Source organism: Chelonia mydas, chromosome 8, assembly GCF_015237465.2.
Source record: "Chelonia mydas isolate rCheMyd1 chromosome 8, rCheMyd1.pri.v2, whole genome shotgun sequence".
NCBI lineage: Eukaryota > Metazoa > Chordata > Testudines > Cheloniidae > Chelonia > Chelonia mydas.
Genome location: NC_057854.1, coordinates 3168890 through 3187685, shown reverse-complemented (window position 1 = coordinate 3187685; position 18796 = coordinate 3168890). Strand labels below are relative to the sequence as shown.

At 48.8% G+C, this 18796-nt stretch overlaps 1 protein-coding gene across 7 annotated transcripts in view; it reads right to left on the bottom strand.

Annotated features, from left to right (window-relative positions):
• Positions 1-13710, bottom strand: part of ADAM19 (ADAM metallopeptidase domain 19) — a 53762-nt gene extending 40052 nt beyond the window's left edge. For 4 of the 7 annotated variants that reach the window (XM_037906645.1, XM_037906647.1, XM_037906646.2 and 1 more), the window contains exons 1-3: positions 11645-11862; positions 9793-9881; positions 6759-6829 (exon numbers count right to left, since the gene is read on the bottom strand). In XM_037906645.1, the coding sequence (XP_037762573.1) occupies positions 6759-6829; positions 9793-9881; positions 11645-11738 (254 nt within the window). In that variant the 5' untranslated portion in view covers positions 11739-11862. Of the gene's footprint in view, positions 1-6758; positions 6830-9792; positions 9882-11105; positions 11419-11644; positions 11863-13573 lie in introns of those variants that run through there. The other 3 variants (XM_043521624.1, XM_043521625.1, XM_043521626.1) reach the window with 3 other exon arrangements.
• Between the last annotated feature and the right edge of the window lie 5086 nt (positions 13711-18796).

The window sequence follows — 18796 nt, the reverse complement described above, 5'->3', positions numbered from 1 at the left end:
ATTGGGGTCCAATCCCTAAGTGGCTTTGAAAAAATCTCTGCCAGGGTTTCCACAATAAATTGGTTTTCCGGTGTCTTAGAGCCAGTAAAATATTTACAACAGGCATAATTGACTAGCACAGTCCTGTACCGTGCTGGGAACCTTCACTAACCAATGATCTCAATGGGAGGTGCTCAGAAATGATATAATCAGAGGTCTTCAACTAAGTTTGGCTGGGCTCCAGTGGATGTCGATGGTTGTCCTTTGAGATGGGTGGGTTCTTCTAATGAACTCAGTGGAGCTAACAACTCAGTTGGGGATCGTGAAACAATGCCGTCAGTCTGCATGGGTAGGTGCCATTTTTAAAATAAATACAAATATCTTGGATGCATGAACACAATTTTTCAAAAACCAAAAGCCAACAGACAGGCCACAAATCTCTTGTGGGAAATGTCAGCTGTTTTCATTTTGGTCTAGTGAACGACCGAAGAGAGCCTATAACCAGATTGAGAGCTCTGAATTTTTTCCATCCCTCTCTCTTCTCAAATAATAATAAATCTGCCCAAACTGATTGCCAAGAACATTTTGGGGTGGGAGGGATTCGTTTCCCTGTCAGGCTTTCTACACCAGATTTGTCTGCATTTGGGGGCTATTCCTCCTTTCACAGAGTGGAGCCACTCCATCGACTGCAGCAGAATCACACTATTATACCAAAGGAGACTTTGATCCCTCTTTGCCGGAAACTTTGCTTAAAATCCCCCCAACAGAACTTATTGTGAGAAACTCAGACGGCCCTTCCCTCTCACATCCAGCCTGGTAGTCATAATTGTCAGGGCTGCTTTTTAACATCCAGCTGCAACTGGAGAGGGAAACAAGTAAGCCCCTCCGGAGCCCTCTGGGTAAAACCGGACACTTATTCAAATAGCTGGAATCCACCAAGGCTCTTTGCTGGTGCTGGTGACTCAGATGCTCATGAAGTCTGAAGCCAGCAGATCTCATTTTCTCAAAGCCCTTTCCTGGGGTAATGAGAACACGTTTATTGCTCTGGCAAAATAGGCTTGAAAGGGGAGGCAACTCTCCAGCACTGAAGGTAAAACTCAGCTGCCTGTTTCAGGGTATTGAAAAGACTCCTCTCAGCCAGCTCAGTGACATTTGGGGTGGAAGAGCCATGCAATGAAGTCACGCCTGCAAAGTCAGCAACACATCCCACTGCACTTCGCAATGGATAAGGCCAACATACAAAGAGGAAAAGGACAGGAAATGGATTTCCTGGCTGGGAAGTCGTGTAATCACGGCAGCCAGGGAACAGATAATTTAGAGGGGTACGTTTCCTTCTCTCCTCCCCCGCATTACAAAGAAATCACTAACCAGTCCAAATGAAAGAGGAGGAGGAAGAGCAGCTGCATGTCTCCAGGTGCCAACTCCATTTTCCTAATGGTAAAAAAGCTCTTCATGAGCAGGTCAAATGCTTCTTGCCCCTTGCCTCCATCACACCACCCCTCATCTCTCCCCCCAATGCAGGAAGCCATTAGATATGGATAGTGTGTGGACACAGTGTGGAAGATCTGGAATATCCATCCTGCTGGGAGGTGGACAAACCCCTCTTGGTCAGCAGTCACTGAAACAAGTATTGTAGAGGCAGGAAATGACAATCAACCAGTGACCCCCAGCTTCTTTATCTGACAGCTCAGAGCATCAGATACAGGCCTCCCTTGTTATTTCAGACTCGGAAATAGTACTGTTTAGAGGTGGCATGTTTTTGCTTCTGAGGTAAAGGAGTCTAAAATTAGATCTCTCTGTTGGGCTGGGAGCCTGTGAATTCTGTCTGTGCTAGGAGGTTAACTGCTCTCAGCCAGCCGCAGTACATTTTGGCTTCCACTGCATGGAATTTGCCTTGCACGTGGTTAAAAATGCCCTTTGGAGGCCTGATGCCGTTCCCTTCATTCAAACAAGATGCCTCCTGAGGTCACCAGGAGCTTTGTCTGCATTAGGAATATGTGATCCAACCCGCTGTTCCCAGCACGATGCTGTGGCTGCAGAACAGCCAACCAGGCGGCAGGACAGGGGCAGAAAAGCTATGAGGATAAAGCTACCACGGGTCTGAAAGGCACTTCAGAGCTGCCATATGCTATTGTGACTCCCTCCATGGCTCAGAGGGACTAAAGCATCCCTGGCTGGCCACTCTCCTGGCAGCTTCTCCCCAGCAGCTGCAGGCTGATATGTGGTGAGGAAGGGCAGGACCCACCACTGATGGTCCTCAGCTTGGGTGGATATCTAGGGCACCAATCAACCCCCTGCTGTGTTTGGCAGCCCCTTCTCCTCCCTGTCCTTTCTGCTTGCTGCACCACCTCCTCAGAGAGGTTCCCTAGAAACTGGGAGCCCACAGTTGCAGTTTTCAGGTACCTATGGCTGTCCCGGACCCTCTCCCTTCCCTGGGAGACTGTCATAGGATGGCCTCTGGGTGCGGCCCCACCAGTGCTCTGCCAGTCATCCCTTCCTGGTGGGAGAGGGCTTTGAATCCCACTGTTCATATCCCATTACCCCATCACAGCTGCCCTCCTGTAGCCAACCTCGACAGCACAAGTACAACCCACCTCAGCTTTCCCTTCAAAGGAATATCGTCTCTCCCTCAGGGACAAATTCAACCCCTTTGACTCACAGGTCCCTCGGGGTAAACACAGATCCTCCCACAACCTCAAAGCCAAGACCAGATGACAATGCAGAAGCTCTTCGATCCCATTCCAGGGTCACGTTTCCCAGTTTGCCCACCCAAGAGTCGTTAACCAGTCCCAGGGCCCCACTCTCCAGGCTTTTCCCGTGAGAGTTCCAAGACCCACTTCTCCCAGTCAGGTCCCCAGGGAGAGGGCTCCCCACAGTGTGTCACTCCCCCAGGCCTCCTTGCCCATCAGTCCTATCCCTGATCAGGGGAATCTTGCTTCAAGACAAACCCTTTGTTCCTGGGCTCCTCCTATTGCCTCCATTCAGGTTTTCTGCCAGAGGGCTTTCTGCAGCATTCCACCTCCAGCCCTCCCAGCCCGTATATCCCACCCCTGCTCATCAAGAGCTCAGAGCCAACGCCTTGCTTCTGGGTCCAGCTTGCATTGACCAAGCTCGTCCCTCCCTTCATCCCTAGGGGCCTCTGCTCAAGCCTTCCTGCAACTGGGCAGGGGTCCCCAGCTCTAGCCAGTCCTGTCCACCAACAGCTTCCATCAGAACTTGTCAATCGCAGCTCATGGCTACTGCTCTCCAGCAGGTCTCCTACAGCGCTGTCCCGCAGGCAATTCTCGGCTGCTCCTTCTGTCTCTCCTCTGTTCTCAGGCAGCTCTCACCTGCCCCTTCCTGCCCTTTCCGCTCAGGGGCCTCCTCTGAAACCCAACTGGGAGGCAGGTGAACTCTTAAAGGGGCCAGTCACCCTGTGACAGAGATTCTCTAGAAACAGGACAGGGAGGAGTGTTTTTCTCCCCTACAGCTTTTCCTGTTGCCAGGTGGGAAAACAAATTAGTCTCCGATTTGCACTACAGAAGTATCAGCTGTTCTCCCTGATAGAGAGGAACCTCCTGCCACGCAGACCTGCTACATGACACAGTCATAGGCTCCAAGGTCAGAAGGGACCATTGTGATCAACATTCGTAGCTTCTCCACTGCACCTCCCGTACACCCCTCTCTTCAGCTCAAAGCTGGTTCTTATTAAACACAAGTGCCTTTAAAAAAAACAACAACTCTGTTTTCATCCAAGGTTTAGAATGCAGATTCTTCCGTTCCTAAGCCACAGCCAAATGTATGATTGTTCTTATAGGCATCTCTCCATATATTTCTCTCTCCATGCAGTCTTGGACCTTCCAATCCTGCAGCTGCAGGATTTGAGTGTTTCAATGACTTATTGAAGCAAAAAGAAAAAAAAGAATTAAATGGCACTAGGGGATATTCTCTTGCTATTGCTCAGCTTTTATACGCGATGGCCTAGCTTCCTCTGGAACTAAATCATGGTTCTGCCTTTTTCATACTAGCAGGAACAACAAAATGGGGCTGTTCGGTTTTAACGCATGAAGCCATTACTCAGGTGTATGGAATCCACAGTCAGATAGGTGCTGAGTTCCTTACAAAGTAAATAATAATGTAGCATGTTAACGGGAACAGATGCAATATCCCCTGGTTTACATCTCCGGGGGATGAGCACAATGTGCTCTTCATAAATGTGACATCAGGGACGTGGCACAAATATTTCTGCCATGCAATACAACTGTTGCATTCAAATCCAACAGCTCTGTCACAGGCATGCACCAGGGAGAAGAGGAGGCTTCATTCCTTAATGCTTGCAAAGGGCTGGAGTGTCTCAGATGGAAGGTGTCTTATTAGAGCTCCACAACATTCCTGAGGACCCCACTTCTTCTGCCTGCTTCATCATTCCTTCTTCGCTGCTGTTGAATTCCCCTGTAACTCGTTGAAATGACTTTGAAAGGGACATCCAAATAACAGCTCTATTCTCAAACACGTCCCAGCTGCTCATTGAGCCAGTATCCTGACAGCTATCCCTTAAATGCATGTCTTGTTGCCTGTTCTCCTGTGGGTCTCGGCTTCTGCCTCTGACTATAGGCCTGAGCCTTCACTCCATGCCCAGAAAAAGCTCCTCTGAAGTCAGTGTTAAAGATGATTTTGTATCCTCAATATTTTCTATGTGCTGTGTTTTTATAAGATCTGTTCAAATAGCAGGACTTCATAATGCCTTGTGTGTTTATTGATCCTGCTAAGCCAGCATGCTCCCTGATGGAAGTGTGTGTATGTATATCTTGCTGAATGAAAGCCTTACCTCAGGAAGTAAACACAATAGCAAATGGTGTGTGATCCTCATTCTGTTTACTAACACATGCCGAGAGCCAGACCTCTGATGGAAATAGCACAGCCCAGTTCCCAGGAGGCACCTGGAGGTTATGTCATCATACGCTGAATTAATCTGTTACTGGGATTTCTGTCAGGATTCTTTGCTTTTGCCGACTCCTCCTGGACTGTGAATAAATTCACCTCTGCAATTCTACAACGCACAAATGCAGCAATAAGTTGAAGACCTGACAGTCCAAGGAAATAGACCTCACTGGTTTTGTCCTAGCTACAGTAGCAGTTACATAATGTACAGTATTGCTTCAGAGATCTCTACTGATCACAATTGCTCCACCGTTCATTTTGCTTGTGTCTTAGCTAGGAATAGCAGTACAGTTTGTTCCCCTCTCTATGCTTTGGTACTTTCAAAGCCCAAAGAGGTTGATAGATGAAATATTTATAACATTTTCTGTTAACACAAGTGCAGAATTGGCCCTACAGTGTCTTCAGTGCTGAAAGTCCCAGCAGCTTATCCTTAGGATATAGCCTTTCACAGAAAACCCTTCCCAGAATCTACTTTCATTTGATCACTCATCTGATTTCAGGTACTGCCTTACACCATGTAAAGAGAAGCTGGGCCCCCTTCAGACTATCCTGCATATCAGTTATGTCTGTATGTCACCATAAACACTAATTACAGTTGTATATCCATATTGCAGCATTTCCTTGCACTCTTAGGGAAGGAGAAGAGTGATCCTAGGTTTCACTGGTCAGGGATGTCTGCACTATATACTTAAATATGGTAAGTAGTATTATTCCAGGGTATAAATACATTAGTGAGTACTAGGAGAAAAAACACTCAACTGGAACTCAATATATAAATCTGACACAGAAAGAAATCCAGCATCAAAGGATTAAAATTGGCAAGGGTCAATTATATAAGAAAAGTCTTAGCTGCTCTTCCACCATTAGAATCTAATCCACTTGCCTGGCAAAGGATCTGGTATAAAAAGTACCAAAGAATCTACATCCAAACTCCAGCAGCAAAACCATCCTGCCTACCTATATCCACTGGTAGCTTCATTTGGATACAGTATTCTTCTTCGCTTCCTATCCCAAACGACTATATACTGTTGCTGTGTGCTGTTAACCAGCTGCTGTGTTCTACCACAGAGGTGGCTGAACCTCTGTAGTCAGTGCAAGTGAAAACATTTCTTTAGGCCACTTTAGGATAAGTGGCATTAGAGAAATATAAGTTTCACTGTCATTCCTCCTAAGAGACCTGGAGTGGAATCCCTTATGAGTAACATAACATACAAAATCCACATGAGAGCTTTTTACTGATAAAAAAACATTGAGTCATTTGGTGAACAATCCAGCTCACTAACATCAGGTAAAGAGTAACAGGAAATCATTGTCTAGTTAACGCAGGTACTAACTGTTACATGGCATGGGTTTATATACAGTGGGCCAGATCGCCAGCTGGCATACATTGACAGAGCTCCACAGAAGTCACTCTACCAGCTGAAGGTCGGACCCAGAGTACTCTTATCATGTATAAGAGTGGCATGCATTTCCCCCACTTAGAGTATGTCTAAACCACAGCCGCACACTACGGCACGGCAGCTGCAACATAGACGTTTCCTACATTGACAAAAGGGGATGGTCAATTGATACCATTAATCCATAGCTACGTTGAAGGAAGAATTTTTCCATCCATCTAGTTGTGTCTACAGTGAGGGCTTAGGTCAACCTAACTATGTCGCACAGGGCATGACATTTGTCCACAGCCCTGAGCAATGTCGCTAGGTCAATCTAAGCTTTAGGTTTAGATAAGCCCTCAGGGTGTGATCCAAAGTTCAGTGAAGCCAAGAGAAAGAGCTCCACGGGGCTCTGGATCAGCTCCTTATTCATCATCTTCGGGAGCAGACTGCACAGGGCATACAATGGACAAGCACACTTACTCATTCTTCTCAACATCCAGGATGAGCTCTCTCCCCTCGACTGTCATCTTGACTTCTGCTTTGAATGGGTGCTACATGCAACAGAGAAACTGCCCATTACACATACAGCATGATCATTGTGAATACCTAAGTGTTCATCAACACGGCAATTACTTTGTTTGCAAGTGCAAATCTACCCTTATTCAACCCTGCAGCGTTGAGCACGTCTCCCGCCCCTGCTGTGCCCAGTAGGCAGAGACGGATGGAGGTGGAATGCTCAGAAAGAAGAATGATGTGTTGTTACTCCTTTGGAAATATGGACAGGACCCATGCCTCAGAGCCCAAGGAATGCTTGGTCACTGGAAAAACATCCTAGCACGATTTGCCTGATACAGAGCTGTGCTTACACTATTTCTTAGCAGATGGCGGCGGTAATGGTCCAGGAAAGAAGCTTTCTTCTACAAAGTGAAGTGGTGGAGAACCACTGGTCTATAGCTTGCACAATTTGTATAAAAAGTCTCCTGCCCAGAAAAACTACTCAACATATATTGAAACTGCAGCCCTGCTGGTCTACAACATATGGTAGGCACTCTACAGTCTACCTTTCTAGGATGTACTCAGAGACATGGTTTTCTATGAAGGTCCTAATATCATTTCAAATGTCAATATAGACAGGTCCAAAGATCTGGTGTACTTCTATATTTACAGTATACAGGTATATAGCTGTATACAGGTATAGCAAGTTATGTGTATCCCTAGTGTTAAATAAATGGTAGGGCTGGAAGAAGACAAACTGGAGGTGTGCATTGTACACAGGTAAGGTGTATACACCTGCTAGACAGGATGCATTACCTGAAAGGTGTTCCCAGTAACCACTACATTATACTTATTTTCATTATTAGGCAGATACAATTAAAACACAAGGAGGGAGGAGGAGAGAGATCAAGGATATAAACTACAGCCAAGCACCTCATTACTCGATGTGTATGCTACTACTGACTTGTTTTTTTAGTACAGTCTTTTGTTTTTATACTAATTCATACAAAGGAACATGGGGCCGTTCAGCACAGAAACAAGTTTTAAATGACCACAGAGCTGATAAAAATTAGCTGCTTACCAGCAGTGATCTAAAACGTAAAAAGTAAATTGACTCAGTACAACTGAGGATATTACAAGACTTTCTCAGTACAACTAAGGATATTACAAGATTTTCTCTTAAAGGAAGTTGCCTCCTAAAGAGACACGAAAGGCTGCTTTTACTGTATTAGAATTTTAAGATAAGGAATTACTTAGAAATAAGAGCGTCAGGTTATTTCCTCATCATTTACTCAACATACAAGGGGATTTCACACCACAGAAACCACGTGAAACCATAAGAGTATTTTAAAGAATTGCTTGGCTGAAACATTCTGTCAGTCAACATGCGTGTTCAGATCCCTTTGTGTTAATCCCAACTCTAGTGTCAATTATAAAAGTTGCCTTTCATATCCATGTGGCAGGTCTCCATTCTGATATTCTGGTCTTCTGCTAATCCTGTGCCTATTGAAGTCAATGGGAGTCTTTCCTTGGCTTCCATGAATCAGGCCCATAGAGATTATATCCAGCAGATGACATGGGGTTACTGGGAGGCCAAACCCATCCTGAAAACCATCACTCATGTGAGCAGCCTTTATTCCTGAGAGGACTCCCCGTGATATCCAGGACACCCACTTAGGGGTGCAGCATTCAGGCCCTGACTAGGAATGGATCATTCCCCCTAGATCTGAACATGGGAGGACCATCCTTGTGGAGATGCAGAGGAAGCAGATGAACCTCCTTCCATTACCCCCCTCTGCCTTGTACCTTTGGAGACCTGTCTGAGGCTCCAGGAGAGGGCTGGGGCTGTTTTTCCTCCTCCCTGGCACCCAAGGGCGACTCCACTGAGGAGGCGACACAGCCCCAAGCTGCATTACCCTTTCCATAGCCCTCACTCTTTGCAACAGAGTCCTCTTCATGGAACATCCTGAGATTTGCTGCTGGCAGGATAACCCTGTTCGTGTGATTCCAGTGGAGCTGCCCTGCCAGACACTGTGGGAGCCTGTAGAGAGCAGGCGTGGAGGCACAGGGCCTTTACAGATCCACTGGAATACATCCATGGTGATCCAACGGATCACCGGGTGTGGGAGTTGGGTGCAGCTTCCTCCATGAGAGAAAACCTGCCTTCCCACACCTGACTAAAATTTGGAGCAAACTCCCAAGGAGACCAGCACTGAGTTATCCTGCCCCTGGGCCTCCCTCCTGAAGGTTTTTCCCACTGGAGGCCACAGACAGCCTGTTACTGTTATCATCGATGGGTGTGTTAAATGGCTGCTGGGCTCTTCCCCGAGACAGCTGCATTTCAGTGGTGGGTAAGCAATCTCAGTACTAAGGGCTTGGCTACACTTGCGAGTTACAGTGCAATAAAGGAGCCCCGGGTGCACTAGTTCACTCCCCGTCCACACTGGCAAGGCATGTAGAGAGCTCTGACTCCGCGGCTACAGCGCTGCTGGTACTCCACCTCAGCGACTGGAATAACGTTTGCTGCACCCCCCTGGAGGGCTGCCGCCAGGGTACAGACTAAGCTCTGTCTCCGAACCTGGAACACACATCTGCCACAAAGGCAGGGCACAGTCTGCATTCATATTCTGACCAGCAGTGGCTCTCTGCACAGATCCTTATGGAGGTAGGATTCCAGCTTGGAGCTGAGATACTGCGCACAGAGAGCAGCGCTTTATCACCACTGGGTCAGGGGATCTTATTGGCAGGTCATGCTTAGCCCCTCTCTGTAGCGCTCCCCTATGGCACCATATGCCAAGGGAGAGAGCAGATCACAGCAAACAGCTCCCCACTATGCTGGTGCGGTTTCTGAAATGCTCCTATAGCCTGCATGTGCCTACAGTGACCGGGCTTTGGTCTGAAGAATTTAAGAGACATCACCAGATCCAGTCAACCATGTCACACCTTGGGTGATAATAGTTGAAAAAAAAAAAAAAAAAATGAAGAGCACCTTTCCTGTCAACAGGGTCATATGCCATACCTTCGCACTGATGGTGGTGTTTCCTGTGGCTTTCCACTGGGGTGTTATTTCTTCCTGGTATAGCTGTGGGCCAACACTGCTGTTTTCTCCTGGGGAGCACAGACCGTTGCTCAGAATCAAAACTCCACTGCAAAGCCCAGCATTTAGGGTTTAATCCTGCCCCATCACAGACAACGGGAGTTTTGCCCTTGACTTAATGGAACAGGATCAGATCCTTCAAAAGACGGCATATAAACAGCAAAAAGCAAGAACTGTTTGAATTATTTGGCCACTAATGTCTCTAAATACATCTAAGCACATTGTTTAATATTAGCAGCAGAAAAGATTTTCCTTATAACTTTTTACATCTACATTTCTGAGAGTACAGACATGTACAAGCACAGGCATTGATCCAGCAGAGCACTTAAGCATGTGCTTAAATGTTAGCACATGAGAAATCTGATCAACTTAAATGAGGCTTAAAAACTTCTGCTGTGCTGGATGAGGGGCCATGTGCTCAGCTCCTCTCTGGATCAGGCCAGTAATAAATATACAAACCATGGATAAGTGCAGCTGGACAGAGCAGTAATTGTTGAAGAGGATTTTTAAATAGGAGTTGTAAAAGGCACATTAATTGCTGGAACAAAGATGGAGAAACTCCCTGAAGCACTTAAATAATTCTCTTAATCTGAAACTAACAGGCATGGCCGACCTGTCCAACAATCCCATAGCAATGCCCAATGGTGCTTTCCCCTTTAACGCAGGTCTGTCTATTCTTTCCCCTGAGACAAGGCCTGGGTGAGGGGATATCTTTCATTGAACCAATTTCTGTTGGTGAAAGAGACAAACTTTTGTGCTCCACAGACCTCTTCTTCAGGTCTGGGAAAGAGAATGGGGACAGAACTTCTCATGACATCTAAACTCATGGAGTTCTAGAGGGAACCAGTTCTCTTTAAGGACTCTTCCAGACCCCGTCCAGCCGATCTGTATCATGGAATGCTGCCCCAAGTAGAGTGAGCTGAAATACATGATTTGCCGTATCTGTCTTTCCAGCATTTGACTCGGGTGTAAAAGCCCCTGGTGTCAACGCCTTCACAAGACACTCAGAGGAGAGGGTAATCCACTGGGGACAGTGACAGCAAGTGGAAGTGGGAAGCGAATCTTATTCTATTAGGACCCTGTGATTTAGGACCCTGTGATTAACCACCAGGTAAAAATGCCCCTGGGTTTAATGAGACAAGGGGCTATCTGTTGCCGAAAGAAACAAGCTTTGGAAGGCACAGAGCTCTTCCTCCCAGCTAATGGGAATCCCAGCCTGCCTGCAGCCTGCTGACCTGCAATTAGGGCTGTCACCCAACCAAGGCTATCATTGCTTTCCTGCTGAGCTGGGTTTTTGCAGCTGGGAGTGTGTTGCAGAGAGAGATAGGAACCTCAGCCATTCCATGCCGCTAGAAATCCCCAGGGCACATCCTGGACCGACCCTGGTCCCAGCAGCAGACAAGACAGTGCTTATAACCAGGTATCCCCCAAACAACAGCAAAAAAAAGAGAGAGGATTTTCTATGGGCGCAGCCTGCAGTGCGTGTTCTCTGGGTGTTCTCGTTGATTTGCTAGGAGGCTGGCTGCGCTATTCATGCCGGCAAACCTTCTGTTCAGGGATTGAAGGAGCGAGTGGAAGATATAAAAGAACAAGAAAAGGGGGGGGGGGGGGCAGGGGAGGGAAGGTACATCATCATGGCCAGGAGCCAGGGTTAGAATAAAGCCCCACACATTCACCCGACCCAGCCAGCCCCTGGCTCTGGGTTCCCACAGCGCGGATCGCCCCCCCCGGCTTTGAGGGTCCCTTTCCCCGGCATCTTCCCCCGCGGACTTACTTCTCCAGCCTGCGGGCTCCAGGGCGGGGAGCAGCAGCAGCGGCAGCAGGAAAGGAGCCGGGGAGCCCCAGGCTGGCCCCGCAGCCCCAGGCATGGCTCCTCGGGGCGGCTGGCACCCAGGCACCCGCCGGACCCGCCGGGGGCTGGCCGAGGCTCCGCGCCCGCCGGCGCCGCGGATCCCCGCGGAGGCTCGCTCGGCGGCTCGCCGCAGGCTCGGATGCCGCCCGGCGAACTGGCGGCCGCTCCCCGCAGCGCTCAGAGGTCGGGGCCGTCTCCCCACGCCCAGCCAGGAGCCAGCCCCCGAGTCCGCCCAGTGGGGGCGTCCCTCCGCCAGGCAAATGCGGGGCAGCGACCCTGACCCTATCGCCGAGCCCAGGGATGAGGCACTGAGCCACCCCCAGAGTGGGGCCCTTCAGATGGGGAGGGGGTTGGGTTTAGCCCATTATAGGGCTAGAGGCCACATCTAGGTTTGGGTTCTGAAGCTGCCCCCTTCCCCCCAGATTCAGTGTTTAAGGTAAGGGGGTGGTGGGAGGGGGGATCAGTGTCAGAGATGTCAGGGTCTGATCAGGCAATCCGCCGAGCTGTGCGCCCAGCCCCTGCGCACATGCCACCACGGGTGCGGAGTTGGGCATTGCCAGCTCTCAGAAAACTGCTCAAAGGCAAACCATTCGCCAAGAGAGCCAGGGTTGTCTTCCCGAGTCTGCAGGCAGCCTGAAGCAATCGCTGACCCTGCTAACCATCTGGCTCATCATCTCAACTAAGCGTTAGCTCTGGTGCCTAATGATGGCAGTTTAAATGGCGACACCAGGAACTCTTTCCTTTCAAGGAAACATTCTGCTAATGCATTTACCCGCAATCCCCAAAGCCCCAGCTGTCCCCCACCTAACTTCCCAAACCTCCAGCCTCCTGCCTAACTGCTCCCCCACCGGAGCTACAGGTGGGCAATCCAAAAATCTATAACGCACTGAAAACTTAGGCACAGGGCAAACCAAATAGAATTTACTCTCCAGACAAACAGCAGCAGGGGGCCTGGACTGAGTGTTTCTATCCATTTTCATAGTTAATCCCCTCTCTGTCCCTAGCAGAAGTGGCATGGCTGGCGGACAGGGGGCTGTGGCTAGGACATCCCTAACTGCTGCAATGGCCCTCTCAGGAGCATGACCAGACAATGCAATCTGGAGCAGCTCTCTCCCACCTCTGCATCAGCAAGTCTAGGGGCTAGATCCCACACAGGCTGCACCAGAGGTGCAGAGGTTCTTGGGCAGGGCCAGGGGGATATATGCATTATCTCTGACTATGTTTATCTGATTATCTCTGACATATGCATGATTATACCAGGGTTCAAAAAAGAACTAGATAAATTCATGGAGGATAAATCCATCAATGGCTGTCAGCCAGGATGGGCAGGGCTGGTTCCCTAGCCTCTGTTTGCCAGAAGCTGGGAATGGGTGACAGGGGATGGATCACTTGATGATTCCCTGTTCTGTTCATTCCCTCTGGGGCACCTGGCAGTGGCCACTGTTGGAAGACAGGATACTGGGCTAGATCGACCTTTGGTCTGACCCAGTATCGCCGTTCTTATCTCCCCACCAGCCCTGTGGATGTACCCCCAGGAAAATAAATACATCTCCAAGCCAATAGAATTCAGGAGAGTGCAATGGCTGGGGGCTGTGTCCTGGGGCATGGCCATCTCATAGCTTCCCCTTCTGCTCAAACACAGCACTACCAGCACCTTCTGCCTCAGTTTCCTCCCCAACAGTAGGTCTTCTCAGTTTGCCACACAAAAACCAGTCCTGGAGATGTGGTTTGGCCCACCGCCAAGTCACAGACAAACATAACCCCTTCTGGGGTAACAAAAGTACAACTCAAGAGTCCCAACAAGCCTCAGGCCCTTCAGGTCACCCGAATCTCAGTCCCTTTTTTGGTTACCTTTGAGTCTTGCCCTCTGCTCTGGTGCAGAGCAGTCAGCCCCTGGGCTGGATCCCCTAGAGAACCATTCTTCTGCAGATCCTGGCTCAGGGTCTTGAAAAGAAACCTACCCACTCCCTGTGGTTGTACACCCTCAGACTGACCACTCCGCATTTTATGAGGCCCAGGTGTCCTTTAATCTATCATCTGCTGCCTCTTAGGCCCCTCCTTCAACTAATTAATGATGGCACAGGTGTAATAGATTAGACTAACCAGCTTTTAACCCATCCTAGTCCATGATGGAGTTTCATCCCATCACAGGTTACCAGGGACATTGCTGGCATACAGGCACCAGGCTTCTGCATAGACAGACCTGGCCTCCCCCGGTGAAGTGGCCCACCCAGTTCCCAGAGCTGAAAACACAATAGAGTTTGAGTTGCTCAAGCAAAGACCAGGCCTTCTAGGGCAAAGAGAAGCATTTCCTCATGGTTCAATTTTACACCAGAAGAAATGAGGACAAGTTATTGGGGTCTATGCAGGGATTACCAGTTACGATTCTGTGGCCTGTGTTTTGCAAGTCAGACTAGTTGATCATAATGGTCCCTTCTGCCCTTTTCTACTCATTGATCCAAGGAAACACATCACATTATCTACTTTTGCTTACGTTTTCTTTAGAGTCCCAGCATGAATGTCCACACTTTCCCAAAGATGAGGATGATTAACCATGTTTATTAGGGCAGTGCCTAAAGGCCAGCCAAAAATGGGTCCCTATTGTTCTAGGTGCTATACAAACCTAGAAAGAGATGATTCCTGCATCGAAGAGCTGGCAATTTAAATCAGCAAGGCAGACCCAGGTGGGGGAAGTCGTAGGACACACATGCTGCGAGAGCGGTGGGATGGCAGCAAACGTCACATTAGTTCCATGATTTTTTTCTTCCTTTTGGTGGGTTTACTTAGGAGGGGATCTGCTACATGGAAAGAAAAGGGAAGGGAGCTCAGAGGGACAGAGCAGGATAAGAGGGACAGCTATGGAGCGGAGCTGAGGTGAAGAGATCTACACCAGCTTAAACTTCATCCACTCCGCAAGATGTGCTCCCATAGATGTGGATTTCTTTATGAATTGTCCTCCTGTGATTCATAATAAATGTAGCTAAAGATCATGACCTGAAAGATATAGGCATGTCATTTTTATTGAGAGGGATCTATGTTTAAAAATCAGAAGTCAGAACATAAGAACGGCCATACTAGGTCAGACCCAAGATCCATCTAGCCAATGCCAGGTGCCCCAGAGGGAATGAACAGACCAGGTAATCATCAAGTGATCCATCCCCTATCACCCATTCCCAGATTCTTGCAAACAGAGACTAGGAAGACCATCCCTGCCCATCCTGGCTAATAGCCATTGATGGACCTAGCCTCCATGAATTTATCTAGTTCTTTTTTGAACCCTGTTATAGTCTTGGCCTTCACAACATCCTCTAGCAAGGAATTCCACAGGTTGACTGTGCGTTGTGTGAAAAAATATTTCATTTTGTTTGTTTTAAACCTGTTGCCTATTAATTTCATTTGATGACCCCTAGTTCTTGTGTTATGAGAAGGTGTAAATAACAACACTTCCTTATTTACTTTCTCCACACCAGTCGTGATTGTATAGACCTCTATCATATCCCCCCTTGGTTGTCTTTTTTCCCCAAGCTGAAAAGTCCCAGTCTTATTAATCTCTCCTCATATGGAAGCCGTTCCATACGCCTAATCATTTTTGTTGCCCTTTTCTGAACCTTTTCCAATTCCAATATATCTTTTCTGAGGTGGGGCAACCACATCTGCACGCAGTATTCAAGCTGTGGGCCTACCATGGATTTATATAGAGGCAACATGGTATTTTCTGTCTTATTATGTATCCCTTTCTTAATGATTCCCAACATTCTGTTCGCTTTTTTGACTGCCGCTGCACATTGAGTGGATGTTTTCAGAGAACTATCCACAATGACTCCAAGATCTCTTTCTTGAGTGGTAACTCAAGTGTTAAAGTGCACAGGCAGATAGAGATTGGAGGCATTTGGTTCTGGTGCTTTGAAAGTGATTTGGTATTGTGGTGTCTCAGGAGGCCAAGTAAACTCATTATTTGCTGTCCAAACTCTTCAGAAGATTATTGATCTGTATGATCCATAAAATCCTCTGCTTTCCCCTCTACAGTAAAAATGACTGTAGGAGAGTGATCAGCAAACCCACTTAGAAAGGAGCAGTTGCAGATGGTTTCTATATGCATGCTGGATCTGTGTTGTCTTCCTGAGTATACCAATAAATCAGGATGATGTAAAATTAAGATTCCATTTGGAAGAAAGGTTTGCTAGGGGCTGTAATGATTTTCTGTCTTGCCCTAATTCCAGGAGCTTTCCCAATGCTACTGAGATCGTTATAAATGTCTCTGGTAAAAGACTGTTCAGGACCCTTAATGGTTACTGTGACTGGGGGAGATGTCTGTATCGAACTGTGAACTCCATTTTGTTTTGTGACTTCCATTTTTGTACCCAGTCTCCCATTTCATGTGCGAGCTGCCATTTTGTGTTCTGGGTTGAAAAACCAGCCTGTGCCTTGAGAAGGCAGGTCTATTCCAGACACTGCCCTGCCAGGCAGCGGGGTGGGGCAGCTTGGAGGGGACTATCAAAGAGGCAACCATGGAGGGCCGTCAGCTCTGTGTAAGCTGGATCTGAATGAGTGCACCCCCTGTCCTCTAGTGATGAGCTGGGGGGAAAAGACTTCAGGACCGGACCGTATTCACATGAACACACCTACTCTGCCTAAGTATTGAGCAGACAGAGCTGTGTTGGCAAAGCCTGAGCCTTAGACCTGCTCCGGGGCAGCGTTTCTGGGAAAGGGGCTGCCTCGCCCGGCCTAGCCAGGAGGTTCCGCGCCCACGGCTGAAAGCACCGAGCGCTGTGGTGAGGGGCGGGACCTTGGGATGCGGCGTCGCAGACGTTGCAGTAGAGGGGCAGGGGGCAGTGCAGAAAGCACCAATGCAGCAGCCAAGGGCAGCGGCGTGAACGGAGGCGCAGAGGTGGGCCGCCGGCAGCAACGCCGAGCGAACCGCTGCAGCTGGGGGCCAGCTGCCACAGCAAGAGCAGCAGAAGCGCCAGGTGATGTCTTCCCCGCCCCGGGGTGGGAGGTGAACTCTCACGGACGTACCTCTGAACTCTCCCCTGTGAGTGGGGTGCGATGGAGGGAGAGGGCAGTGGGGTGCGAAAGGAACATCGGTTTGTTGGACTTTCACACCACAAGGTGAGGAGCTGAGGCGAAGGACGCTGCCCAGTGTACTCTGGTTTGCTTATGTTTGTGAAGGCGGGGGGGTGCGGGGGTGTTCCAAAACCAGTGCTCAGTTCCCTTTCCCTGGTAATAAAACTTCTCATTTGTTTTACCCAGAAGTGGGGAAGTATCGCCTCTCAGAGATGCCCGGGGGTGGTGGTAAATTTTCCAGATTACTGAGGGGGAGGTGGCTCAAGCCAGTTCTGTTTTGCAGGGTTGAGATAAACCTCTAGCTACTGAATCCGGCCCTTGTTGTTGCCAACTTCACCTGGCAGGAGGGTTACCTGTGAATGACTCTCTGTGAGGGGCCCACCACAGGGGATAATGGTTTTTCTTCACCTGGGACACGCATGGGTGTGGGTTGGAATGTCCCATCTGGGCACAGGGCAAACGGGGTTACAGACTGTATTAAGGGCGGGATGCTCTCTGAGAAGCGTGATCACCCACTGCCGCATGCCACAAGACCGGGCTAGTGAGCGAGAGGAGGAAGGAGGAATTTTGCCTAGCCTGAAGTGCTGACCAGACCTCAGGCTCACCGGAGGGGTGAGGGCAGTGTAAGAGGGTGTACAACGCAGGCCGGTTTGTTAGTTTGCCAAGATCTGGGACGCTCTAGAGCTTTCCTGAGTGTAAAAGTGCCTGTGGTAAAGAAATCCATTTGCTAAGCCCATGCTCCTTGATTGCTTTCCACGTTGTCGCTGAAGGGGTTAACTCCATCGAGATTCTCTGAGAGGCTGCAGAAAGGTGGAACACCTATGCAGCTGGGGGCTCCAGGGGCTGAGTCTTTAGTTCTGGCTCTGAGGTGGCCAGGCGGCATAGCCCTATGTCCCAAGGAGAGGTGGGCTGCACTGGGGAGTTTGCCTTAGAGTATGTCTACACTGCAATTAAACAGCCGGGGCTAGCCTAGGTCAGCTGACTCGGGCTCACAGGGCTTGGACTATGGAGCTATTTAATTGAGATGTAGATGTTCTGGCTCAAGCTAGAGCCTGGGACCCCATGAGGGAGGGAATGTCCCAGAGCCTGGCCTCCAGCCCTATCTGGAACGTCTACACCTCAATGAAACAGCCCCATAGCCCAAACCCCATGAGCCAGAGCCAGCCGCCACAGGCCAGACACCAGTGTTTAATTGCAGTATAGACATACCCTTAGAGACCCAGAGCTAGGAACAGTGACCTGGCTCTGGCCAGGCCCAGGTGGCTTAGGAACAAAGGGGACCCAACAGACTGATGTCCTTCCAGAGAGCTATTGAGCCAGGTTGTGACAGTTATCACTTCTTCGAGGAAATGTTACAATCGCAGCTGGTCAGTGGTGGTTTTGTGTGTCTTGCCAGCTCTTCAGCTTTTCACAAATCAGAGAGAGATAGAGATAACAAAGGCTTGCAGGGGCCAACTTTTTCATCTATGTTTGTGCATTAGCTAGTACAATGCGGGCCTGATCCATGACTGGGAATCCTAGGTACTATCACAATGAATAAGACAGATCTCATTTGCCCTCAAAATGGCAGCTGACTTGGGGTAAGAGCAGAGGACAGCTGGCGTTGAGTAAGTTCTGCAGACCCTTGGTCCAAAGAAAGAAAAAGATAAATTGTGGCAGCTATGTGGCACAGCTTTACTAGCATCAGGATCTTCCCCCCTTGTCTACTTTTCACAGCGTGGTGGACAAACTGTGTTAGAAGAACACCACGGCTTCACAGGGGCTGGTGCCCAACTGTTCCAAAGCACTCATCATTTAACTAGCTAGTATAGGGCCTGTTCCCTACCTCCCTTACTGATGCAAGCAGTCCCATGATGTCAATGGGCCAAGTAGTCCTTGTCTGAGTAGCATCAATACAGGGTCACAGCTGGGTCTCAAAACACCGCAGTGGAGCAGAGGAGTGTTACCTTTTACATATTGGTAAACTGAGGCATGGGGAGGTTAAAGGATTTCCCCTGCTTCATCCAATTA